This window comes from Helianthus annuus, chromosome 13, assembly GCF_002127325.2.
Source record: "Helianthus annuus cultivar XRQ/B chromosome 13, HanXRQr2.0-SUNRISE, whole genome shotgun sequence".
NCBI lineage: Eukaryota > Viridiplantae > Streptophyta > Magnoliopsida > Asterales > Asteraceae > Helianthus > Helianthus annuus.
This window is the reverse complement of record NC_035445.2, coordinates 6854695-6882181: the sequence shown is the minus strand read 5'-3', so window position 1 is coordinate 6882181 and position 27487 is coordinate 6854695. Positions and strand designations below refer to the sequence as shown.

Genomic DNA, 27487 nt, shown 5'->3' with positions numbered 1-27487 from the left:
CAGCCCATTAAAACAAAAGCCAAGTCTAATTCCCAGCCCATTAAACAACAAGCCCAACCCAAAAAACTAGTACCCAAGCCCAGAAAAAAAAGTAGTACATGTGAAACTGGGTAGGGCATCTGGTAAAAGTTTTACAACTCCTGAAGTCCCTAGATCTGGATGTACATCAGGTGTAGAACCAAGTGTTGTTTGACTTTTTCTGTGTTGTTTGACTTTTCTGAGTCACACATTGGTGTACATATTCCAGTATGGTCATTGTGTACACTTTAATAGGTTGACTCAAACATTGGTGACCATGCTTCAGTTTGATATTTTCTGGTTAGTCTGCAGTTTGGTTTGGTGATTCTACTGTTTCTACAAGTGCAATTGCAGTTTGGTTCAAAATTTGGCTAATTTTGCACCAACTTTCAGTTTGACAGCAGTTTGGTTTGCTGATTCTGCTATTTCTGCAAGTGCAGTTGCAGTTTGGTTCAAAGTTTGGCTAATTTTGCACCAAGTTACAGTTTGACAGCAGTTTGGTTTGGTGAAACTGGTTCAAAGTTTGGCCAGTTTTGCCCCAACTTGCAGTTTGACTTTAAATTGGTCAAACTGGTTCAAACTTTGGTCAATTTGTGAATATGTTGTTTCAGTCAATTTTGGTTCAAACTTTGGCCAACTTGGCTTCAAATGCAGTTTGAGTCAGTTGCAACTATGGTCAATATGTACATAACTTAGATGTCCATTTTGATTTTGTGAATATGTTGTTTCAGTCAATTTTGGTTCAAACTTTGGCTAATTTTGCACCAACTTGCAGTTTGACTTCAAATTGGTCAAACTGGTTCAAACTTTGGCCAATTTGTGAATATGTTGTTTCAGTCAATTGGTTCAAATTGGTTTAAACTTTGGCCAACTTGGCTTCAAATGAAGTTTGAGTCAGTTACAAGTATGGTCAATATGTACATAACTTAGATGTTTGTTTGATTTTGTGAATATGTTGTTTCAGTCAATCTTGGTTCAAAGTTTGGCCAATTTGCACCAACTTGCAGTTTGACTTCAAATTGGTCAAACTGGTTCAAACTTTGGCCAATTTGTGAATATGCTGTTTCAGTCAATTTTGGTTCAAACTTTAGCCAATTTGGCTTAAAATGCAGTTTGAGTCAGTTGCAAGTATGGTCAATATGTGCATAACTTTTATGTCCAATTGAGCCAAACTAACATAGATGACCAGTTGCAAATTCCATTTCAAAATAAGTGGGTACAAATGGATACAAACAATAAATACGACAGCAGTCACTAAATACTAATCCGACAAATACAACAATATTGCAATTGCAATTGCAATTAACAAGGTTAGCACATATGGTTTCTTCTACTTCGTCTCTGTATCAAATCTCATTGCTTTCAAGTTCTTGTTCTCTTCTATTAATAACATGGTGTAATTCAAGGTTCTTTATCTTCAAGTCTTTAAACGTGACTGGAGTTGAGGTGTCGTTTGAACGTTGACCGAACATGTTATCAACATCTTCTTTCCACAAGAAGAATTTGCAATTGCCTCTCTACGAAACACTACAACAGTATAAATTGCATTCGGCTATCTACAAAACACCAAATTGAACTGCAAATTAAACTTACAGGCCAACGAGAGTAGCCGTAAAATTCTTCACCATGTCTTTCACTTTTAAGTCCAGCTACTCGAAGAACTGCAACAATGTCGTGATGGCAGTACACATTTCCATCCAAATCGACCTTGAAGAGTTTAGGTTTCCGAATTAGACCAGAGGTAGAAGACGAGGACATCTTGAATCAATGTTTCCAGGGGCAATTAGGGCAAGAACGGCTATGGGGATGAATTAGGACAAGAACGACTATGGGGATTAGTGGTGTGCGATTTACCGATCTCTGCAATTTGGGAGAATTGTGTTTGTGTTGAATTAGGGTTCGAAGGTTGTTTCAGAGATGATAAAACAAGGCTCCTGTCCAAGTATGCTTCCAACTCATCATCTTTATGCCACGTAGGCTTAAAAACTAACTCAGTTAGTGTTTTTTTTAACGAAGGGGTGACAATGACACCAAGTTGTCAAGTAGAGGGTGGTGGGAGCCAATTTGAAAGTTGAGAGTGGTATTGGCCAATTTTGCATAGTTTAGGGTGATATAATCCATTTCCCCCAAAGTAAATACAAGAATGAAGTGAAAATATGTTACGATTGTGTATTGGGTCATAAATCTATCTATATCTATACTTTATATAATAAAGAAATCTATAGGTGATACTTGTCGCATTTTTATGCATCCTAAAAATTCTTTTCCCGTCAATTTCTCTTCCTTAATTATTGAGAATTATTATTTAGTTTAGTCTCATCTACTTAATTATAGATAACTCTTCTAGTTAAATATTGATATTTATTAGGCAAATTGAAAAATAATAATCCCATCTTTCTGAAATTGGCCGATAATAATCCCAAGTCAGTTATTAGCCAATAATAATCCGACCTCGTCCAATTTTTTTGTAAAATAGTCCGCCGTTAAAATAGCTTAACGGAGTTAAGGTTTTTTTTCTGAATTATAAACCGATGTTTTAGGGCTTTTGATCAGAACGATGATACGAGTCGATTGATGTAAAACTTACTTCAAAATACTGCCCCCCAACCCACGAAAACAGTGCTTCAATTCGGGTGTTTAACTTCCAATTACCAAAATTCAAGCCATTTCGAACACAATTTCAAGGTAAGTTTTACATCAATCGACTCGTATCCTTCTTCTGATCAAAAGCCCTAAAACATCAGTTTGTAATTCGGAAAAAACTTAACTCTGTTAAGCTTATTTTAACGGCGGTCTATTTTACAAAAAAAAAATTGGACGAGGTCAGATTATTATTGGCTAATAACTGACTTGGGATTATTATTAGCCAATTTCAGAAAGATGGGATTATTATTTTCCAATTTGCCTATTTATTATTTAATTTAATCTCTTCTACTTAATTATAGAAACGTTCCAACGAGCAAAGAAAATATTTGTTTTGGAGACGAGTCATGGCTCATTTTCGCCAACTTCCCGGTTCAACGGAACGAAACATGGATCAAATGGCTTCGAAGTGGGGCGATTTGAACCGGAAAATGAGTAAATTCAACGGTTGTTTCATTTAAGTGGTACGTTTTTTTATAAATTTAAAACTGTTTTTTTATTTTTTATAACATAAAACTGTTTTTTAATTTTAAAAACAAAAAACTGTTTTTATAAAAAAAACAGAAAACCGGATTTATAAAAAAACAATTTTTTAAACAAAAAACTGTTTTTATAAAAAAAGAAAACAATTTTTATAAAAAGACAGAAAAACAGTTTGTTAAAAAACAGAAAAACAATTTTTATAAAAACAGAAAACAGTTTTTTTATAAAAAAAGGAGAAAAATAGTTGTTTTTTTCAAAAAAACAGAAAACTGGTTTTATAAAAAAAAAACAGTTTTTATAAAAAAACAGAAAAATAGTTTAAAAAAAATAGAAAGTTGTTTTATAAAAAACAGAAAGTTGTTTTAAAAAAAACAGAAAAACATTTTTAAACATTTTTTTTTTATTTTTTGTAGAACCGAAATCCACAAAGTGGAGCAAGCGAGGCGACTATCATGAAAACCGCCAACGACGACTATTGCCGACTATACAAAAAGAGGAGTTTTCCACACTTGGCGGCATGGGAGGTTGCGAGACATCACCTGAAGTGGGTACCGGTTGATTTGGTCGACATGGGTGGGCCGACGGCTCCAAAAAAAGAGGAGGTCCCAAAAGATCAAAGACCTCCGAGTCGGGGAACTACACGACTTTCGCGTCGGATAACTTGCCCGAAATGAATTTGAACGACGACCCAGTTGACGAACCCAATCAACCCGTTGACGAACCCATTCAAGACGATACACCAATAACGTCGCGCCGCAAGAAAAGTGGTGATTTGTCAAGTAAAGGAAAGGAATCGGTGACGGAGTCGATCTCCGAAATCAAAGAGGTTAAATTGGTGGAAATAACCCAAGCCACCGAAAGAAGAGAAAAACTTGTGGCAGCAAAACTTAAACGCGAGGAGCGGTATATTCGACACTTGAACGAAAAAGAAAAAAAATAATGATTTAAAAATCTTGTTAGAGCCGCACAACAATCTCGACGAACCGTTTAAGACGATCGTAATTCAACGAAAACGCGAGATATGTGAAAAGTAGAGTGAGAGATCCCTTAGAGTTTTTAGGTGTTTTTTTTATTTGCAATGTAGTTTTTTTAAATGAAATTTATAATTTATAATTTTAGTGTTTTATTGTTAATTTATAATTAAAAAAAAGGTTGTGAGTAATGGAATTCATCACAAGTGATGAGCATTTTTACTAAAATTCATCACTAGTGGTTAGTGGTGAGTGATAACCGCCCCTACCCCTAATAATAAATAATTGATAAAATTGGATAATATTATTAACGAATGTTAGTGCTTGGAACGCTCTCTCTAGTCTCTATTAAGTAACGTTTTCTAAACGGAAACTCACGATACTTACTTTTTCCACCTTCAAACAAACACAAAACAAATCCCTCTCTCTCTCTCTCTAACAAACAAAGCTCTAGAGTCTTCTTGCTCTTCGTCTCCGACGACCTCAACCCTAAACCCTAACCCTAACCCTAACAATGGCGGACGATCCACTACTCTCCGATCCAATTCCGCCGTTCTGCTCCTCCGGCGACCTCACATTACCCGATGATTTCACCTTTTTTGACGAAGCCGGCTTGGATATCACCTTCGACGACTTCAATCTCCCGTCAGACACCGAAGATTTTCTCAATTCGACGGTAAATCGCTCTAATCTCTTTGATCTATCAACTTCTGATCCTGAATTTCATGATTTTGTCTCCAATTGCTCTCCAAATTGTAACGAAAATTGCTCCGGTAATTGTTCTGGAAATTACGGTTCGGATGTTGCCGGATTCCTTAATATTCCGTCACCGGACGGTTCCGGTGTCGGTGACGGTTATGGTGATGAAAGTATGAAGTCAGTTAGGGTTTTAGACAATTTGTTGACGGAATCGAGAGACGAGAATCCGGTTTCGTCTCAAGGATCTGGAAATTGCGGTTCTGATGGATCGGAAGGTGCGATGAATAATTCGATGAATTGTCCGTCGCCGGAGTCTGGAAATTCGGTTGTGGAACAGAAGGTGAAGCGGGAGACGGAGACGGTGACGGTGTTGAAGAGGAAGAATGAGAGTTGTGATGTGAATTCGACGGTTAAGTATAGGAGGTCGAATGAGGCGTCTGGAATGACGGAGGATTCGAGTCAGGTTGATGAGAAGGACGAGAAGAAGAAGGCGAGGTTGATTCGGAACCGTGAGAGCGCGCAGCTTTCGCGGCAGAGGAAGAAGCATTATGTCGAAGAGTTGGAGGATAAAGTTAGGGCAATGCATGCGACTATTCAGGATTTAAACGCTAGGATTACTTACTTCGCAGCCGAGAACGCGACTTTGAAGCAGCAGATGGTTACTGGTGCCGGTGCTGGTGGTGTCGGTGGTGGTGTGTGTGCTCCGCCTGTGATGTACCCGCCGCACCCTGGGATGGCGCCAATGGGATATCCATGGATGCCGTGTCCGCCTTACGTTGTTAAACCGCAGGGGTCTCAAGTGCCGTTAGTCCCAATACCGCGACTGAAGCCTCAACAACCGGCATCTTCACAGAAATCTAAGAAGGTTGAGGTAAAGAAAGGTTCTGAAGGTGTATCGAAAACTAAAACGAAAACTAAAAGGGTTGCGGGCATTAGTTTTGTCGGATTGTTGTTATTTATCTTGCTGTTTGGTGGGTTAGTTCCGATAATGAATGTCAAGTTAGGTGGAGTAGTAACAAATGGTGTTTATTCCGTTAAGTCTAATGATTATAAGATATACAATCAGCAACATCATGGAAGAGTGTTGATGAGTGACGATCATTTAAACGGGACTAATCGTAACGCGAGTGAGCCGCTTGTGGCGTCTCTTTACGTTCCGAGGAACGATAAGCTTGTGAAAATCGACGGGAATCTGATAATCCATTCGGTTCTAGCGAGTGAGAAAGCTATGGCGTCTAGGGAAGAACAAGGGATGAGTAAAAAAGAAGATCTCGGTTTGGCGGTTTCGCAAGATTTGGTCCCTGCGATTTCTATTCCAGCGGTAAAATTGAACGGTGGAAGACAACCACATATGTATAGGTCTTCAAGTGATCATCAAAGGGCTCTGGCATCAGATAAGGAGAATTTGAAGTCGAAACATGCTGATGGTAAATTGCAACAGTGGTTTCGCGAAGGCCTTGCTGGTAAATTTTGCTCAATCTTGCATCTTTATTACACTTTCACAAGGGGTGTGCACGGTTCGGTTTTATGGTAAAACCGGAAGCGTAACCAAAATGTTTGTTTTTCGGGTTTTGAAAACCGTTCGGTTTCGGTTTTTTGGGTTTTTGCAACGGTTTGGTTTGGTTTTTGGAACAAAATAATGAAAGTTTCAAAAATAAAAAAGTATAATCTGAGATTTAATAATCTTTCTTAGATGTATACATTCAAGTTATTATGTTTAACATTTTTAATCAATATCATTCACAGTTCACATAAACGTAACTTCTAATCTATTTTTATGTTTCTCCAAAGTTTTTATTAAGACATTTTCTTTTATAATACTTTTGAGAATCATTTAATTTATATGTTAAATTTTGTCATTTCTTGTAGGCAATGAATAAATCATTTCAAAGATAAATAAAGATATTAATGTCTTTATTATAAATACTTAATACTTATTACTTAACATTCAAGAATAAAAAACTGATAACTACTAAATCAATATATAACAAACATTAAAAAATGAACCGAACTGTAAATTTCGGTTCCTTTTTTTTCGTTTTTTTTCGGTTCTGTTTTTTCAGTTCGGTTAAATCGGTTTTTTTGGTTTCGGTTTGTTTTTTTCTGGTTTTCTGCTCACCTAACCTTCACGCTGTGCGTGCACTTCGATGCGTTTTGATCCCAAAAGCCAATGCTTGATTGTGATGCACACGCATCATGTATGCGAGGTGTTCGGTATTAAAAAGTTAATTTTAACACATAATAATTTGAAATGTTTTGTTACACAGGACCTATGTTGAGTTCCGGCATGTGCACCGAAGTATTTCAGTTTGACGTATCGTCAGCCATAGTTCCCGCCACATCAGTAGTCAACATCACCGCCACTGAAAACCACCACAACTCAACTTACATCAGCACCATGAAAAACCGAAGAATCCTCCACGGTCTTCCGGTTCCCCTTTCCACTTCCGCCGTTAACCTCACAAAAGAACAAGTGTCGGCGGCGACAGAAGCAAACGATCACGACTCAAACCACAACGAACCGCACCACAAAAACAATTCTGTCTCACCGATGGTGGTTTCTGTGTTGTTTGATCCCCGTGAGGCGGGGGATGGCGGTGATGTGGACGGTGTGATGGGTGGCGGCGCCAAGGGTAAGTCGTTTTCGAGAATATTTGTCGTGGTTTTGTTAGACAGTGTGAAGTATGTGACGTACTCTTGCATGCTTCCGTTAAAGGGAGCTAGTCATCTAGTTACAGCTTAAAAGTATGAAAGTTTTGTAGATAGAGTCAAAGTCAAGAGTCAAGAGTCATAATATGGATGTGTTGTACTTTTGAATCTAATGGTGGTCTAGATATAGTATGACTTATGAAACTCATGCCTAAGGCTATCTAATTAATAGAAATAATGATAAAGTTATAGTTCCATAGTGCTGTTGCATCTTGTTTTCACGTTATTTTATACCCATCAGTGGCGGAACTAGAACATTAACTCAGGGGTATCCTAAAATTTTCTTTTCACCGTGTAATCGTAAAATATTAAAAAAACGACAATAAATAAATAAAGTAAAACAAATATCTAATTGATTTGTCCTCTTCTTTTTTTTCATAGCTTGAAATCGTTCTATCACATCGTCGTCTTTTACTTCACGTAAAAAATTCTTTTCGACCGCACGAACCATAGCATTGTTCAAAAATTACGGGTCCATTCGATTGCGTAAATCCGTATTGACAAGCTTCAATTTCGAAAAACATCTTTCAACGGTTGTGGTTGCAACCGGTAAAAGCAAAGCTAGCTTCACTACCTGATAAACTGAAGGAAAAGAACTATGCGTTCCCGTTTCAACCATAACACGCGCAAGATCACTTATTCTATTCAAGTTTGCAAATTTATCACCATCACTTATAGTGTGACGAAATGGGCAATTGGGATTTGGGCTTATTATTTTCAATTGATTGGTATCCTCGTAGTTGTATCGTGCCGTGCATTAAAACTTTAAGGCAATTGGGCAATTATTTACAATTTTTTATTATTTTGGGCTAACATATTGGGCAATTGGGCTTATTATTTACAATCTTCAATTGATTTGGGCTAACATATTGGGCAATTGGGATTTGGGCTTATTATTTTCAATTGATTTGGGCTTACAGACTCTTTTTTAGGGGTGTCCTCGTAGTTGTTCAGGGGTATCCTTGGTATAAAACCCGAAAAAAAAAATTTACACTATCGATAAAAAGTTGAGCCGTAGCCCGTGCTACGGCTTGGACAACATAAGCTCCGCCCCTGTACCCCATGTTTGTTTTTTGTTTGGTCTCGATGTACAACGGTTGGTTGGTGGTTAAAACAGTTTATAGTAACGGGTCGGATCGTTGCCATTGTATAATAATACTAGCTAGCAACCATTGCATGTTCAACTTTGTCTTAGAAGTTGGGATCAGCTCGAAAAATACTTGAAATAGGCCCGTGTTTGGTTGAATCAAGATCAAGTGGAGCTCAAGTGTCGTGTTAAGTAATACTGTCTAGTCGAGTATTGAGTTGAGTAATACTAACCTTAGTCGAGTCGAGCTCGAAGTATCAATCAATGAATCAAGGTCGAATTTGAAAATAAAGGCTCGTCGAACAAATGTTTTAGAGGTTCTATGCATTCAACTGCGGTTGAGATGCCATTCGACCTGTGACCCGCTTCTTTTTAAACCAATACTTTTTTGGTAGTTTGACACATCTATCTAAACTATATAATAAAACAAACCACTTTTGGGACACTTGTCATCATATTAGACCATCTTTTATAGATAATTATAATTTTTGTTTAATTTCTTCTAATTAATTATAGATAACTCTCCTACTAAATATTATTTAGTTTAATATCTTATATTATAGATAATCCTCCTACTAAATATTATTGGTTTAATATCTTATGGATAATTATTAGAGTTAATTGCCAAAATCGTCCATGAGGTTTGGGCATGTTTGTTTGTACCAAATAGCCCTCCACGTTTGTAACTTTTTCTCATTTTCATCCAAATGCCTAACTGGGTTAGAAACAATCGTTTGATGAGGGTTTTTTTTTTTTTTTTTTTTTTTTTTTTTTTTTTTTTTTTGAAATTTCACAAGCACAAGGCCTGAAATGTAATTTCTTTTTAAACCTAAAACCATCACCCTCTGCTTAAGATGTTATTTTTTTTTATTATTTGGTATATAAAATTACATTTATTCAACCCGTGTTATAAATAAGGTTTTTTAAAGATGTATTATTTTATTATTTGGTAAACAATTGTACATTTATTCAACCCATGTAATACACGTGGTTTTAAAGATATAACTTTTTTATTTGCTATGTAAAATTACATTTATTTAACCCGTACAATATGGTTCTTATAGATATAACTTTTTATTATTTAATATATAAAATTATATTTATTCAACCCGTATAATAAATGAGGTTTTTAAAAATATATTGTTTTATTATTTAGTATATAAAATTTATTTATTCAACCCCGTGTAATACACGGGGTTATAACCTAGTCACGTATAAAGAGTTTTATAATCGACATGAGCTTGAGATTCGCATTGTACCCACTCGACACGACAAATGATTTAAGAGGTTCTATACTGTGCTTTACTCCATTCGAATAGCGCCCTGCTTTTTTGTAAACCAATTTCTTTACTGGTTTGATCTATCAAGTATAAACATGCATCGAAACGACAAATTAATAAATAAGTCGAAAATGCCATCGTTTAACAACCTTAATTGTCCCGCAACCCGTTTTACGACTGAATCTTGAAAACAAGATAAACATGTTTTCTTACAGAATCCATTGAAATTATAAAACATCTTTTTTCTTGAATTATGATTCAGAAATGCCATCTTATTGACAAGAAGCAACAAACAAGATCAAGTATCCAAATGTATCGAAACAAGGTTAGAAAATACACGCGGAACTAAAAAAACTAGTGATCCAACTTCGCGACTGCTGATGCATAGCTCACGCTGCTGTCTCTTGTGCTTTTGCACTGGCTCGATTGCTCGTATCTAATAAATTTTATTTTTATTTTTGTCGAGCAGTTCTTCGACATCTGTTCATCATCATAATAGGCTTATTAGAAGAAATTAAAACGAAAAACGAAAAAAGTAAAAGATAAAAACAGGGTGATTGGATGTGCGTAGGGCTGCAAATGAACTGAACGTTCAGCGAACAGTTCGCGAACATGAACAAAGGCCGCATTCGTTTGATTATGTTCATGAACGTTCTGTAACGTGTTCAGTTCATTATCATTATCATCATACTCAGTAAATCCCACCAATAGCAAAGCTAAGGTAGGGTCTCAGGAGGGTAAGATGTAGACGGCCTTTACCTCTACACCATAGGAATAGAGAGGCTGCTTCGAGTGAGACCCCCGGCTCGATAGCAGTTTTGCATCAAGCCTTGGACATAAGGCACATAACACTCAACAATCGGGACAAAGGCACCACATGATGCATGATTAACCGTCCACCGTTTTTAACGTTATTTTCACGAAATTAGTAAAATAACGTTAAAATTAGTGCAATTTCACTTTTGCCCCCAGAGGGCCCACACATATATACATTATATGTGCACACCGCAAGCGGAGTGTAAGTAACGTGCTCGTTTTATTCGATAGTTCATTAGTGTTTTTAGTTTTTATATTTATTGAAAGACTTCAAAATTCCGACAAAGACAATGTCTAATAACTAATAAGTATCAGTAGGGGTGCAAACGAGCCGAGCTACTTGAGCTTGGCTCGAAAAAAAACTCAAATGAGCCGAGCTTAAACGAGCCCGAGCCCGAGCCTAAAAACAAGCTCGTTTAGTAAACGAGGCCGAGCTTCGCTTATCGAGCTCGAGCCAGCTCGCGAGCCTTAACGAGCTTTCTTTTTATATATTTTTTATTAATATATTAAACATATATTTAAATAATAATATTTACCATTTATATAAATATAAAAAATAATATATGTATAACAATAATTATAATTAATAAATACTAAACGAGTCGAGCCCGAGCCGAGCTCGAGCTTTAGAAATAAAACTCGAATCGAGCCGAGCTCGAGCTCGAGCTTTCACATGTTAAACGAGCTCGAGCTCGGGCTCGGGCTCGGCTTGGCTCGTTTGCACCCCTATCAGTGTATATATGTTCTGTACATAAACGCTTATTTATGTTCGTTTGTTTCCATTTGTGTTCACGAACATTCGTTGCCTAAAATTAACAAACGAACACGAACACGTTCATTTCCTTAATGAACAAACACGAACATAAAATCTCGTTCATTAAGTATTCATAAACACATATATCTCCTTAACAAACAAACACGACCAAGGTCTTGTTCGTTCGGTTCGTTTGCAGCCCTCATGTGCGTTTTTAAAAGTAACGATGAACTATAAACGAGTGAAATCATATAATTAGCTGTGATACCTCAAACATCGACTTAAAAGTCAAAAGTCTAAAATACCCTTTTTACGACTCTTTCAAAACGGATATTCGGTTTCCAAATCAAGAATCAATGAACTGAAGCGAGGGGCGATTAAGTAAATAAGCATTACTTACATGGAGAAAAACACTGATGGGATGACGCCCGCAAATAGTATTATCAGTTTCCGACAAATACCGTTTGAATTCATCTGGATCTCCGGTTTCTATGATTTCCATCCCCATTTTGTCCAATGCCTCGATCGATTTATAAATAGGCCCGTGTTTTTTGTCATAATGCATGTAGTTAAATCTATACATAATCATAATATAATATATTAATCTTCTAACATGAATTAATAAAGGGTACCCAATTATTCAATTTTTTTTTTCATTAAGGTAAAACCCATGTATCAAAAGTACTTTATAGGCCACCCAAGTATCTATCTGATTTTATCTATACCAATTCCGGCAAAAAAACATGCCAAATGACATAAACGCCCCTAAGGCCTAAACTTTGAGTGAATTTCAAGGATTGTCCTTTATCTTTATACCCATTTTCAGACGCTGTCCTTTATGTTTACAATTGACGAGTTTTGTTCTTTATGTTTTCATATCATATACGTTTTGTCCTTTAGGCCTAACCCAGTTAGTTTTTTCAGTTAAATTTGGTTATGTGCTTTGCACATGAGGGCATTTTTGTCAATTCAAAGGTTGCAGAAGCTTTGAGTTGTAAATCTGCCGTTGAACTTACCTTTGAATTGACAAAAATGCCCTCACGTGCAAAGCATATGACCAAATTTAACTGAAAAAACTAACTGGGTTAGGCCTAAAGGACAAAACGTGTATGATATGAAAACATAAAGGACAAAACTCGTCAATTTTAAACATAAAGGACAGCGCCTGAAAATTGGTATAAAGATAAAGGACAATCCTTGAAATTCACTCCCTAAACTTTTGACATACATCAATTGTAAACCTACAATTAGGGATGAGCAGAAAATACCGAAAAAAAGTACAGAAACCGAAAAAAAAACCGAACCATACGAAAAACCAAAAAAAAAAAGGAACCAAAATTTACAGTTCAGTTACGGTTTTGCATTTTATGAAAACCAAAAATAATCGAACGGAACCGTGAAACCTAAAAAATCATTTTTTTAATGTTTGTTATATATTGATTTAGGAATTACTAGTTTTATTCTCGAATGTTACGTGTTTATAATAAAAACATTAACATGTTTATATGTTTATTTATCTTTGAAATGATTTATCCATTGATTACAAGAAATAACAAAAGTATGCATAAAAATTAAATAATTTTCAAAATATTATAATAAAAATATCTTAATAAAAACTTCGGAGAAACATGAAAATAGATTAGAAAGTTAGGTTTATGTGAACAATATTAATTAAAAAGGTTAAACATAATAGCTTAAATGTAAACATCTAAGAAAGATTATTAAATCTTGGATTATACTTTTATTTTTGAATGTTACGTATTTTTGTTCAAAAAACTGAAAAAAAATGAAAAACCGAATCGAACCGTTGCTAAAACCAAAATAACCGAAAACCGAAAAAACAAAACCGAACAATTTTCAATAACCAAAAACCGGACATCTCGGTTACGGTTTTACCATAAACCAACTGAAAAGGTTGGAGGCTTCCGTGTATATTATTAACACATTAATATAACTAAGAAAAGCAGGATTTTAAAAAATAAATCATACCGAGAGCCCCAATGACAAAAATCCGATGACACCGAAAAGAAATTTTTTGGGTCATCAATATATTTTGCCAACAGCCGTCCATACATGGCTTCGTTTTCAGTACTTACGGCACCAACCATAATAGGAACAACTTTCACTGCATATCTGTAAAGGAGTAAAAACTGCGTAAATTCAGAGGCGGTAAAATTGCAGGGCGGGTTAACCCAAAATTCTTTTTTTGTCCATTTTTATCGATGTTTGATAATAATTAGTAAATAAAAAAAATCAATTAAAAAAAACAATTACTTCCAACATTCTTTTTACTCAATAAAAAGTTATGGCGGCAATTCTTGAGACGACTCCGAAACCCAACATGAAAAAAAAAAAAAAAAACAGGTTTGGGTCGACTAACACAACCCGTTTAAAAAACGGGTCGGGTTCGGGTTGACCCGTATAAAAGGTTATAAAATTTAGAAGGATGTGTGTGCATTTATATTTTAATTTAGATGACCTTCAAGCCATTTTATTTTACTATATTTTTTTTTTCCCGAGTCAACCTACTAATAAACGGGTCAATAACGACACCACTACATGTAATGGTAAAAAAACAAAAGAATTTCGGTAAACGAAAATGAGATTTACCCACTAAATACTTTGGCGAGATACGGTAAATGCATTTCCATGCTATGTTCAGCCTCATCAACATTAAGATCCATCATGTCAAACTTTCCGGTAGCTTTTAGCTCTTCAATCACTATTTTCAATATATAATAATATTTTTTTTTGTTAGAATATAACCTAATAGGCCTATCTAAGAAAAGAGTAAAGTACACAGATGGTCCCTGTGGTTTACAAAATTTTGGATTTAGTCCCTAGCTTTTCAAAAGTACACGGATGGTCCCTATGGTTTGCGCTTTGTAACAATCCCCAACTTTTTCCAGAAGTACATGGATGGTCCTTGTGGTTTGCACTTTGTAACGCATTTAGTCCTTAACTTGGACCTACTGAAACATTAAGATTTGTTGACTAACGGCTAAGGACTAAATGCGTTACAAAGTGCAAACCACAGGGACCATCCATGTACTTTTGGATAGCTAGGGACCAAATACAAAATTTTGGTGAACCACAGGGACCATCCGTGTACGTTACTCCTAAAGTCCTAATAAAATTTACGGGTTACTACACTCGACATAAAAGTGAACAAATGTAAATCCCGTAGACGTACCTTCACGATCGATAGGGAGATCGCCTATTGGTGTTTTGTAAATTGTTGCTTTTGAAAGAGCACATCGAGGAGTGTAATGATGATGAGATGGACCAAGAAGAAATATTCGAGTACTGAAAAGAGATTAACATTTTCAGAATATAAGTTAATTACATAGTTAGTCCCTGTGGTTTGCACAAAGTAACATACTTAGGTACTAATAGTTTAAAATCACATTCTAGGGTATTAACTTTTCATTTTGTAACGTTTGGAGGTATTAACGTTATTTGTAGGTTTAAAATCACATTCTATTAGTACCTAAGTATGTTATTTTGTGCAAACCACAGGGACTAACTATGTTAATACCCTAGAAGTTAATACCTCCAAACGTTACAAAATGAAAAGTTAATACCCTAAAAGGTGATTTTAAACTATTAGTACCTAAGTATGTTATTTTGTGCAAACCACAGGGACTAACTATGTAATTAACTCAATATATAACATAGCTTACACATGGTTACTTGAAAAAATAAATAAATACTATGAAGGAATACATTTTAATTATTTAAGTATGTTGCTATTTTATGACAAGGACAATAGCACATAGATATAACGATAGACGTGTGTGTATAACTGTATATAAATGTATGAATTCTTAAGTTGTAGGTTTACATGTTAGTTGGATCGATGCTTCCAAATGCATAGGCTGCCGCACGACCAGAATAAGAATAACCTGCGTGTCTAGTGGCATTATACCACAAAACAATAATAAACAGATGAGTAAATTACAAAATCGTCCTTTATGTATGTCACTTATTGCAAATTGTGTCCTTTGTTTTCAATAATTACAGAAAACGTACTTGATGTTTGCAAACCCTTGCAAGTTATGTCCTTTAGCCCTAACTCAGTTAATTTTTGTGGTTAAATCTGACCAAATGGACCCCACATGAGGGTATTTTTGTGGTTAAATCTGAACAAATGGACCTCACATGAGAGTAAAATGACCAAAATACCCTCATGTGGGGTCCATTTGGTCAGATTTAACTACAAAAAAATAACTGAGTTAGGGCTAAAGGACATAACTTGCAAGGGTTTGCAAACATCGAGTACGTTTTCTGTAATTATTGAAGACAAAGGACACAATTTGCAATAAGTGACATACATAAAGGACGATTTTTGTAATTTACTCTAAAACAGATTAGAAAGTAGAAACTTTAAAACTTTAATAGAAATGTAGGTGGAAATATTGACACATTTATTTATGAATGGGTCGATTCAGGTTATGTTTATCTCCTAAACCGATCACATGGGTAACATAAAAAAAAATAAACGAATTTAGAAAGAAGTCAAATGGGTTGAACGGGTCAATAGTCACCCAAAGTGTATGCAGGCTGCAATGTTGCATAGTAAATAACTTTATAAAAAAAAGAGTGAATTTCAAGGATTGTCCTTTATCTTTATATCCATTTTTAGGCGTTGTCCTTTATGTTCAAAATTGACGAGTTTTGTCCTTTATGTTTTCATATCATACATGTTTTGTCCTTTAGGCCTAACCCAGTTAGTTTTTTCAGTTAAATTTGGTCATATGCTTTGCACATGAGGGCATTTTTGTCAATTCAAATGTAAGTTCAACGGCAGATTTACAGCTCAAAGCTTCTGCAACCATTGAATTGACAAAAATGCCCTCATGTGCAAAGCACATGACCAAATTTAACTGAAAAAACTAACTGAGTTAGACCTAAAGGACAAAACGTGTATGATATGAAAACATAAAGGACAAAACTCGTCAATTTTGAACATAAAGGACAGCGCCTGAAAATGGGTATAAAGATAAAGGACAATCCTTGAAATTCACTCTAAAAAAACATTATTAAAGTAAAGGGGAAGGTTAATGTACAATAGCCCCTTAACGTGCGACGGCACGCGAGTGAGTTACGCATAATTACGCACGTCATTTTTAAAATGTGCACGTTATAATACATAATTACGCATGGGTTCGGTTAAACCCTACTTACGCACGTTATTTGCATAATTATGCATGGACTGGGTTAATCCTAATTACGCACGTTATTTTTCACTTGCCTACAGTCGCACGTTAAGCCCCTTTTGTATTCAAACCTTTCACGAAAGTAAATATGAAAAACTTTGTAATAACACCTAACAAGAACTATTTAGCAACCAACTTTAAACTAGCCATAAAACATAAACCAATGTTTAAGGTACGCTTCCATTTTGTGCAGTTTGCCGTTATAAGTTATAACTAGGTATCTAAAATTTTGACAAAAAGTGTTTCGTGTCAAACCAACCCGTTTTGACCATAACAAAAAATAACCCATTTTGACCCGTTACCCAACATAGCTCATTTCCACCAAAATTAAAAACTACGAGTCTATGAGTAAGATTGGAAGTGCATTTTTTGCTTACGGAGCAATTACACCGCGTACATCCGGAGACTTGGTCAAACCACATTCCCTAAGCCATCCATCAAGTTCTCCCTCCAACTTTTGAGCTAGTCAACCAAAAATAAATAAATAAATATATTTTGTTACAAATAAAACGTGCGCATGCATAATAATATGATGCAATGACACTCGGGAACTCATACATACATGTCTTTTAGCCATAGAATGATGGGAATCAAGTCACCCCTTGTTTCTTTCGTTTGAGTGCAAATTTAGGCCTTTTCATAGTCAAAACACACACACATAACACATTTATGATCAATGAACAAATTAATATTAATATTTAATATTAACATAAAACAGCCAGTCGACGTCACCCTCAAGCACATAACCATGGTTGCAAAAGTCTCTAGGCGCTCCCTAGTCGGTCGACCGGGGAGTTGAGAGTACTCGGTCTAGGCGGAGAGTACTCGGGGAGTACTCGGACATGTTAAATTATAAAGAAATTACTTTTTGGAGATTACATATATGTCAAATAACATAAATTTACTAATATTTATAAAAAAAATATGTGAAAATGATATTCATTCCTTAATATGATAGGCATAGAAATTATGTTGTATTATTATTTAAGTTAAACTAGGCCCGAGTTGACCTACTAGATCCAATTCTAGCCAAGGTTGACCGCGTTTGACCGACTCCGAGTAATTAGGCGGAGTCGAAGAAAGTCGCCTCGGCAGCCTACTTGTAGCGACTACTCGGCCTTGGAAACCTTGTTTTACAACCATGCACATAACCAAAACCATCAAAGAGAATCGGATTGGAAAGCAAGATACTTTAGTAGCATTGTAATACTAGTACCCCCAAAAAAGAGTTAATTGCCCGGATGGTCCCTGTGGTTTCACGTTTTTTCATGTTTAGTCCCCAAATTTCGGAAATAGCAGGTATGCTCCCTATGGTTTGTCATTTTGTTACTCGGATAGTCCCCTGACATTTACTCAGGGGACTATCCGAGTAACAAAATGCAAACCATAGGGAGCATACCTGCCATTTCCAAACTAACTGACATCTACTCAAGGGACTATCCGAGTAACAAAATAACAAACCATAGGGAGCATTCCTGCTATTTTCAAAAGGTGGGGACTAAACGTGAAAAAACGTGAAACCACAGGGACCATCCGGGCAATTAACTCCCCAAAAAACTATCCAAAATTTTCAAGATTTATAACCCGAAATTGCTTGAAAATTACCAAACTATCAGTCATCTTCCAACACACCAATAATTAAGTGTAAGACAAATTAAGGCTAATATGGATCAGGTTAAGTGCTCATTGACTACAAATAATACAGAAACTAATTCTAACTGGCGCTCTTTAAATATATAAAAATGGCTTACTGAATTACTATACATTTTATTACTCTATAAGCCCTTTTTATGTTATTTGATGCTAGTTTATTAGTGTAGAAAAATAGTTTTCGTTAGATAAAATAGAAATCTAGCTGGAATCTTGCCAGAATTTAGAGAATTTGGCCGGAAACTCTCCAGAATCTAGGAATCTCGCTGGAATATGCGCATGAACTATCACCTGGAGAATTAAAGCGCCATTGCCTCGCCTTGCTAGGAAATTGGGCCTAGGCGCAAGAGGCGATGGCTTTTAACAACTATGTTTTTTATACTAACCAACATACATGATGCACGCATTGGACTTTGGGATCAAAACGCATCAGGGTGCGACATGCTTTTAAAACCAAGACCTGAATTACTATACTTTACACGTCAACAAAGAAAAAGTTTATTGAGCCCGGGACTCAATAGAAGCAGTCTCTCTATCCCCTGCGATAGAAAAAATAAAGTTTGCCCTCATCCCAATAGCTCTATGCTCTACTACGAGTGAGATGTTACTGGGTACGTTTGTTTATTTGTTTGTTTATTACACTTTAAAAAGATAATAAATTACACCAATTTCAAAGTAAACAACCCTTAACAAAGAGGCTGTTTGGCAACTTCTGAATGGTTAAGTGCTGAACGAGTAAGAGGTCTGAACCATTAAGTGCTGAACCAGTAAGAGGTCTGAACCATTAAGAGCCAGTATAATGTTTAACTGTTCAGAGGCAAATGTCTGACCAATTCAGATTAGAGGTCTTAACCATTCAGACTCAGTATAATGCTTAATCATTCAGAGGCAAATATCTGAACCATTCAGACATCTGCTCGCGAAACAAACAGTCTGAACCATTAAGTGCTGAACCAGTAAGAGGTTTGAACCATTAAGAGCCTCATTAAGAGGTAAACAAACAACCCCAAAGTCACACTAGTTCCAGTCTTCACTTAACATTTTTGGAACAATCAAAAATTCAATTACACAAAAAACATCAAAAGAAACCATCTTCAAACACTTGCAAATAAACATACCTACTAAAAATTCTATATTAAAAGAAAGGCACACACAATCTACCACTAAAAGAAACTGGCACTCTTTAAAAATATTTTTTTTTAACTAAACTACTATAAATCTGTTATGAGTGAGTACGTTCGTTTGTTTTTTACAAACCAAACGTTCGGTGAACGGTTGGTAAACTGTTCGGCGGGAAGTACGTTTGTGTTTGTTCGTTTATTAAACAAACGAAAACGAACAAGAAATTTCGTTAGTTTAGTTAAATGAACGAACATGAACAGGGGCCGCGTTCGTTCATTTATGTTCGCGAACGTTCGGTAACGTGTTCGTTTGTGTTCAATAGTTCATTAGTGTTTTTAGTTTTTATGTACTATTTAAATACTTCAAAATTCCGACAAATAAAATACTCATAAGTGTCAGTGTATTATATAATCTGTTCATGAACGCTTGTTTGTGTTCGTTTGTTTCCATTTGTGTTCATCGACATTAGTTTGTGCTCATTTGTGTTCATCAACGTTCGTTTTCGTTCGTTGCCTAAAATTAACAAACAAACACAAACGAACACGATCAAGTTCATTTCCGTAACAAACGAACACAAACATAAAATCTCGTTCGGAAAGCGTTCATGAACAGTTCGTGAACACATATATTTCTTAACGTGTTCGTTCGGTTCGTTTGCAGCCCGAATAATAATAATACATCACACCAATTTTTAAGTAAACAACCCTGAACAAACTCACACCATTTCCACCCTTCACTTAACATTTTCAGAAACAACCAAGCCAAACCAATCAATTCCACACACACACAAAAAAAAAAAAAAAAAACCATCTTCAAACAGTTGCAAATAAACATAAACACTAATAAAAACTCTTAATTAACAGAAACCCACACACAATCTACCATAAAAATGTAATCTTTATCATCTATGAAATAAAAAATCAGTAAAATAAAAAAGGGTATGATCAGAAATCAGTAATGGATGGAATTGGATTAATCGGAACTTACGATTGCTAGTGTACCATGAACCTGCGTGCGATGCTCTCCTGATCGTCTCCATTGATTAGAAAAAAGAAACCCTAGAAATTATTTGTGTCAACAACAGTTGGATGAGGGAATTGAAGAATAAAAAGAAGAATGGGAGTGATAATAAAGTGAAGTGATTGAACACGTTTGGTTGATTCCTTGTGGGTGTGTGACTTTTTTTTTTTATCACAACAAATGATTATTTTAAAATAGCTATTCAGAAAGGGGTAGCGGGGCAGCTTGTTGCTCGTCTACTTACCATTAGTTTGTAATCGTATTGGATATTCATATTTTAATAAAAAAAAAAAACAATAAATTTGAAAAAAAAAAATAGTTATTATTCTTATAATTTTAGGCTTTAGGGAATTTAGGGTTATAAAATGGATTGATGATGTGTTGATTTAATTTGATTTTAGGGTTATAAAAGGCCTAATTGGTAATATGTTTATAATAAATCACCTAAAGGATACTTAAGTTAATGGGTGGGTCTCGTTAATCTTAAAACCACATCACAATCATCATGCTCAGTGGCGAAGCTTGAGATTTCTGATCGGGGGTCGAAAACGTATATACCAAAAAATTTCTATAAAACGGGGGGTCGAAAACGTACATACCCAAAAATTTCTGTACGAAAACTACATACTCTCCACTACTGAGCGAAAAGTTCGGGAGGTCGGCCGCCCCCACTATTCTACGCCCATGACCATGCTTGGAGTTATTGGGCCCTAGACTGATGCACGAGAAAGAAGGATCTTGTGACAGACTTCGATAAAGGATTTGAAACTAACCCTTATCGAATTAACATAGGGTCGGTTGCCAACCCAAAATAAAGCCTCAACAAACATCCAACAATCTCTATTTGGAGGCTTTGACAAACTTCAAATTGGGTTGCTTGCTTGTCTTGCATTTCTCTGATATACCTTTTCATTAGTTGCATATGCCTTCTCACATATTATACCCATGGTCTAATCTCCGTTTTCACTGGTTGCATGTACCTTCTCACATATTATACCCATAGCCAGTTGAAGCTACACAGAGTTTCAACTTATTCAACACCACTACTTTTGTGAACATGTCTACTAGATTCTTTGTTTCATGAATCTTCTTCAATTGTAGAGTACCGTCATTGATTAGCCCTCTAATGAAGTGATATCTCAATTGGATATGCTTTTTATTCCCATGAAACAATATATTCTTTGCGAGATGAATGACACTTTTATTTTCAAAAATCAATGAATAATTAAACTGCTTCTTGTAAAGTTCTTCTAGAAAACTTTTCAACCATATGAGCTCTTTGTTGGCTTCATCAACTTGGATGTCTTTTGATTTTATGGTTAAAAGAGCAACACTCTTTTGAAGTCTGGATATCCAACTGATTGTAATGGCTCCCACAGGAAGGACATACTATGTGATGCTTTTAAAAGATTGTTTGCACCCACCTAAGTCTGGATCTACATAGCCTTTAATAACGTTTTTTCCTCTTGATACATAATACTGTCTTTAAAGAACCTTTTAAATACATAAGCAGCTATTTAAATGCTTCCCAATGCTCTTTCATTGTATTAGACATAAACCGACTGACTACTCACTCTACATGTGATATATCCAGTCTCGTGCATACCATAACATACATGAGGCAACCAACTACCGATGTCTAAAGAACTTTAGCCATATTTGCTTTGTCTTTATTTGTTTGGGGTGACTTCCCAGTAGTGTACTTCTGATCTTGACACCATTCAAGTTGAACTTCTCTAACACTTTCCCAGTGTACTTTTCTTAGGATAATGTCATGGAACCATCTTCATTGTTCTTGATAATACTTTCCCAGGTTTTTTCATTTCTTGCGGTGATGATGTTCAGATTGGCATGTGGATATGATCATGGACTAAAATCGCAAGTTTTAAACTTGTGGATTGAAATTGTTACTTTTGGCAAACTACATGGACGAAAATTGTAATTTACTCTTTTAATATAATAATTATTCTATACATTTTTGGGTGAATGTGGGTGAGACATCAATTGATTTAGTTGACTTTTAGGGTTATAAAAGCCCGCTAATAACGAAATTGTCAATTCTAAACACTCATTAACAAAGAAATTGCTAATTCTAAACGCCAGTATAGAGGTCAAACAACTGAGACGATGAGGACAACGTGTACAATGGACACCCCTTTCAGGATGCGTACTATTATGTCACACCCCGATATTTCCACGTATTACCGGTGGGCCCGGTGGGGAGTATCGTGACGTAGTTGATATCATCATAGTCAAACAACACAATTTAAATGCTCAGCGGAAGCAAAAGATGAATATATTATAAACCGATATAAAGAGTAATATCAAGTACTACAAATACGGAATGTAAAAGATCCACAGGCGGATCAAAAATAAAGAGGAAACTTTGTTCAACAGACTTCAGGCATCTAAGCTTGCGAGACTTCTATTTGATGCTAGGAGAGACCAGCCTATTACGCGTAGTACCTGCACTTAGTCTTTTTGGGAAAATACGTCAGTTTACACTGGTAAATACAATTTAACTGACTCATTTTGAAAATGTTTTAAAATTGATTGAATGCACATGGCACAAAAGATTTTTATAACTTGGGAAAATTATTTGAATATAAACTTGTAAAAGAATTACATGTTTCTTATGCGTTCAGTAGCCCGTGTTTACGCCGGGTTAAAGATCAATAGACACACCACATGATATAGTCCCACAGCGATTTCCCCCGAAATCGGCGGTTATACCTTAATATTTATATATACACTAACGGGTGTACGCCTACCCCCGTGTGCTTAGGTCATGGCCATTTCTTAAAATGATGCCAAGGATATCCGGGACATGGTCATTAACCCCCCAAAGGCTTTAAGCAAACAAAACAATTTTAACGGGTCATTTCAATGATTTAACCTTCATTTGATTAAAGATTCAATGCCCGACCAAGCGGTATTTTATATACCGTACCCCAAGCCCGTATAGGGAAAATAAGTTAAAAGTATTTACCTGAGCAAATTTATACAATTTATCCCAGCCGTATACCACCAAGCAAGTACAGATAGCTTTTACTGGGCTCCTAAATCTGGAACGAAGGTTTTTAATAACCTATTAGATTCCTAACGGGTCTTAATTAAGTCTAAGCTTAGACCGGTTAGTTTTAAAGGAGGATACGGTTCAAAATGCATGATTAAGCGAGAACCAGATTAGAATGTAGTTTTAGACCCGACAAGCTTGTATGCTTGTATTATAAGGGTAAACTAAACACATTCTGGATTTTGAGATAAAAATGACAAGGTTTGACCTGTTTCGGCTAATTTATGCAAACTAGTTACATAAGCCGACCTGAACGCGAAAAGTGCGTAACGGGTAACCAAAAGAGTCATGAACAAGTTTCCTAAGTTAGTATGCCTTAAATATGTTGTGATATCAGTAGGATACCTTCCATTATGCTCAAAACGAATTTAAAACCAATTTATGCCCCGTAAGGGTATTTTGGTCATTTTAAAGGTTATAAGAGAGTTTAAATATTAATCTGAGTTACAGGTCTGATTTAATCAGTAAATATACTTAATTTAATAAGTTATAACAGTAGGGTATCATATATATGTGAAATTTATTAATTATAACCATACTATGCACCGCAGGGGTATTTTGGTAATTTCACATAGGCTTAAAAGGTCAAAACTGAAAACTTGAGTTTAAAACTTTTCCTTACTGTTAAAATATAAAAATTTACTGAATATATCAGTAGGGATTGTGAGAGTAGGAACTAATTGTTTATTCTCTTGATGATGATAGAATATATACACCAAGGAAATACAAGATTATAGGAGTAAATATCTCTACACAATATTGACTATAAATACATTGACTACAATATAATATTTATGTATTATTATTTTGGTTATTACCCCCTTCAAGCGTACATGTGGTGGCCCGACATGCAGCATGGATCCAAATTGTTCAAAAAGAGGTCTTGGAAGACACTTTGTGAAGATGTCGGCCACTTGAAGCTTGGTTGGAATGAATTTTGTTATTAGACGCCCTGCTGAAACCAATTCTCGAATAAAATGATAATCAATGTCTATGTGTTTGGCACATTTGTGAGCCACAGGATTTTGACTTGGGAACAGGGCACTTTTGTTGTCACATAAGAGAACCGGTGGAATCTTGGGAGAAACATGTAGCTCACGAATTAAGTTGGTCAACCAAACGATTTCCGCCGTGGTGTTTGCCATAGCACGATATTCGGATTCACAGCTTGATCTTGAGACCGTAGGTTGTTTCTTTGCACTCCAAGAGACTAAGTTACCACCCAAGTATATGGAGTATCCATATGTCGATCTTCTTGTTTCAATACAACGAGTCCAATCCGCATCTGAATAACCTGCAAGAGAGATGTTTGAAGAACAAGTGAAAGTGAGACCATAAGATAAGGTTCCTTTGACATAGCGAAGAATGCGCTTCACAAGCTGAAAATGAGAAGTGGTTGGATTTTGAAGGTGTTGGCTAGCTTGATTGACGGCATAGGATAGGTCGGGGCGAGTGATGGTGAGGTATTGAAGAGCACCAACCAAAGATCGGTAGAGAGTTGGGTCGTGGAAAGGAGTGCCATTAAATGTGAAGGTGTCGGAAGTGGTGAGCGGAGTGGCTACGGGTTTGGAGTCTAAAAGACCGGCACGAGATAGAATGTCATAGGCGTACTTAGCTTGACTTAGGAATAACCCATTTGGATTGTGAACGACCTCAAGTCCAAGAAAGTAGCTTAACGAGCCAAGATCCTTGAGTTTGAATTCAGTGTGTAGATGATTTGTGAATGTGTTTATGAGGTTGTCATTATTTCCTGTGATGACCACGTCATCGACATAAACAAGAAGGTAAATGCAATTCGTATCCTTTTTGTAGATAAAAAGAGATGGATCGGATCGGCTACATACAAAACCAAGAGTAGTGAGGAAGTTACTCAAACGTTGAAACCAGGCACGAGGTGCTTGTTTAAGACCATAGAGAGCACGATTTAGTTTGCAAACATGTCTCGGAAAATTTGGATCTTCAAAACCCGGTGGTTGTTCCATGTAAACGGTTTCGGTCAAGTGTTCGTTTAGAAAAGCATTGTTAACATCGAGTTGTCTTAGTTTCCATTTAAAAATGGTGGCGAGACTAAGTACGACTCGAATGGTGGAAGCTTTAACTACCGGACTAAAAGTATGAGAGAAATCCAAACCGGGAACTTGCGTGAAACCTTGAGCCACTAAACGAGCCTTGTAGCGATCAATAGAGCCATCGGCTTTGTATTTGATGCGAAAAATCCATTTCGAGCCGACCGCATTCGAATGTGGTGGTCGTTCGACAAGATCCCAAGTGTGACTATTTTTAAGAGCATTTAGCTCATCATGCATGGCCGAAACCCATTTCGGATTTTTTGAGGCTGTTTTATAGCCTTTCGGAGTGTGAGAGGCGAAAAGTGCATGGTGGAGTGTGCTCGTGGAATAATCTGCAAGATTTGCAAAATGTTTGGGTTTGAAAATGCTGGATTTAGACCGTGTGGTCATCGGATGAGAATTGAGAGTTTGAGTGAGTGGATTATGTGGAGGTTGAGTGGAAACAAAATGTGGTGAGGAAGTAGAGGAGTGTTGAGTGGCAGGAGAGGAGTGGGCTTGTGAGGATGGGCTTGTGGGAGGTGGGCTTGTGGGAGGCGGATTTGTGAAGGTGGATGTGTTGGTGGTGGGATGAGAGTCTTGAGTTGGGAGGTTGGAGGGATTAGTTGAGGGAATATGGCAAGTGGGACAAGTATGCGAAACAGGAGGTGTGGAAGTTTGAGGAGTGGAAGGTGGAGGCTCGGATATTTGAGGTGAAGGTAAAGTGTCATCAAAGTTTGATAATACTAATGTTGCATCATTAGTGGGAGAGACAGTTCCCGAGAACGGAAAGCAATCTTCGTCAAACTTTGCGTGACGTGTGGTATAGATACGTGAAGTTTTAGGATCCAAACATCGGTATCCTTTATACCGAGGGCTATATCCGATGAATATACATGGGATACTTCGTGGTAAAAGTTTGTGTTTGGTGTAATCCCTAAGATACGGGAAAACACGACATCCGAAAACTCGAAAATTTGCATAGGATGGTGGGTGGTTAAAAAGGACCTCGAAAGGTGATTTGTTTGCAAGAAGTGTGGTGGGTAAGCGATTGATGATGTATGTTGCAGAAGTAAACGCATCAAGCCACAACGAAACCGGACATTGAGAGTTAAACATCATAGCTAACCCAGTTTCGGTTATATGCCGATGTTTGCGTTCGGCTCGGCCATTTTGTTGAGGCGTATGAGGGCAAGACATTTGATGATGGATGCCTTGTTCTTGTAAAAAGCGTTGAACTTGATTATTTGTAAATTCCGTGCCACCATCGGTTTGAAATACTTTTATGGTTTTTAAAAATTGATTTTGAACGAATTTCACGAAAACGCTAAATGTTGCGAAAAAATCCGACTTGAGTTTAAGTGGATAAAACCAAGTGAATCTCGAAAAATCATCCACAAATATGACATAGTAACGATAACCGTCAGTGGACATGGTGGGTGCCGGACCCCAAAGATCACAATGGATGAGATCTAGAACTTGTGATGCACATTTAGGATTTTCATAAAATGGCAAGCGATGTGCCTTAGATAATTGACAAGATGAGCAAACAGTGGGTTTCGGCAATAACGATGTAAGCAAAACATGGCCACTTTTATTCAAAACAGAAATAGTATCAAATGAGACATATCCTAAACGACTATGCCATTTATCAAAAGACACACGTAAATGTGGTGCGTTGAGAGCAGCAACAAGGGACTTGTGACCATGCGAGAGGACGTAGAAACCATTTTCACATGTTCCTTTAGCGATGACCTCGGTCGTTTTGCGATCCTGAATGTGAAAAAATGTGTTAGAAAATAACACATCAACCGGAGAATCATTCGTTAGCCGACTAATGGATAACAAATTCCGTGTGATATTAGGAACAACCAACACATTTTTTAAGGGTATGG

At 36.4% G+C, this 27487-nt stretch overlaps 2 protein-coding genes across 3 annotated transcripts; one reads left to right on the top strand and one right to left on the bottom strand.

Moving 5' to 3' along the window:
- Positions 1-4451: 4451 nt before the first annotated feature.
- LOC110897391 (bZIP transcription factor 17) lies at positions 4452-7720 on the top strand. The gene is made up of 2 exons (XM_022144141.2): positions 4452-6277; positions 7082-7720. Exons 1-2 carry the CDS (start codon positions 4630-4632, stop codon positions 7555-7557), a joined length of 2124 nt encoding a protein of 707 aa, XP_021999833.1. The 5' UTR covers positions 4452-4629; the 3' UTR covers positions 7558-7720.
- A 2310-nt stretch (positions 7721-10030) lies between these two features.
- Positions 10031-20620, bottom strand: LOC110897389 (protein MEMO1 homolog). 2 transcript variants are annotated; one of them, XM_022144139.2, is made up of 8 exons: positions 20439-20616; positions 17057-17141; positions 15305-15373; positions 14654-14766; positions 14071-14182; positions 13450-13593; positions 11861-12035; positions 10093-10370 (listed from the first exon to the last, which is right to left on the bottom strand). In XM_022144139.2, the coding sequence occupies exons 1-8, from the start codon at positions 20488-20490 to the stop codon at positions 10245-10247; spliced, it is 876 nt and encodes a 291-aa protein (XP_021999831.1). In that variant the 5' UTR covers positions 20491-20616; the 3' UTR covers positions 10093-10244. The 2 variants fall into 2 exon arrangements, with proteins under 2 accessions (XP_021999832.1, XP_021999831.1); XM_022144140.2 differs by lacking the exon at positions 13450-13593 and having other exon boundaries at positions 10031-10370; positions 20439-20620.
- Between the last annotated feature and the right edge of the window lie 6867 nt (positions 20621-27487).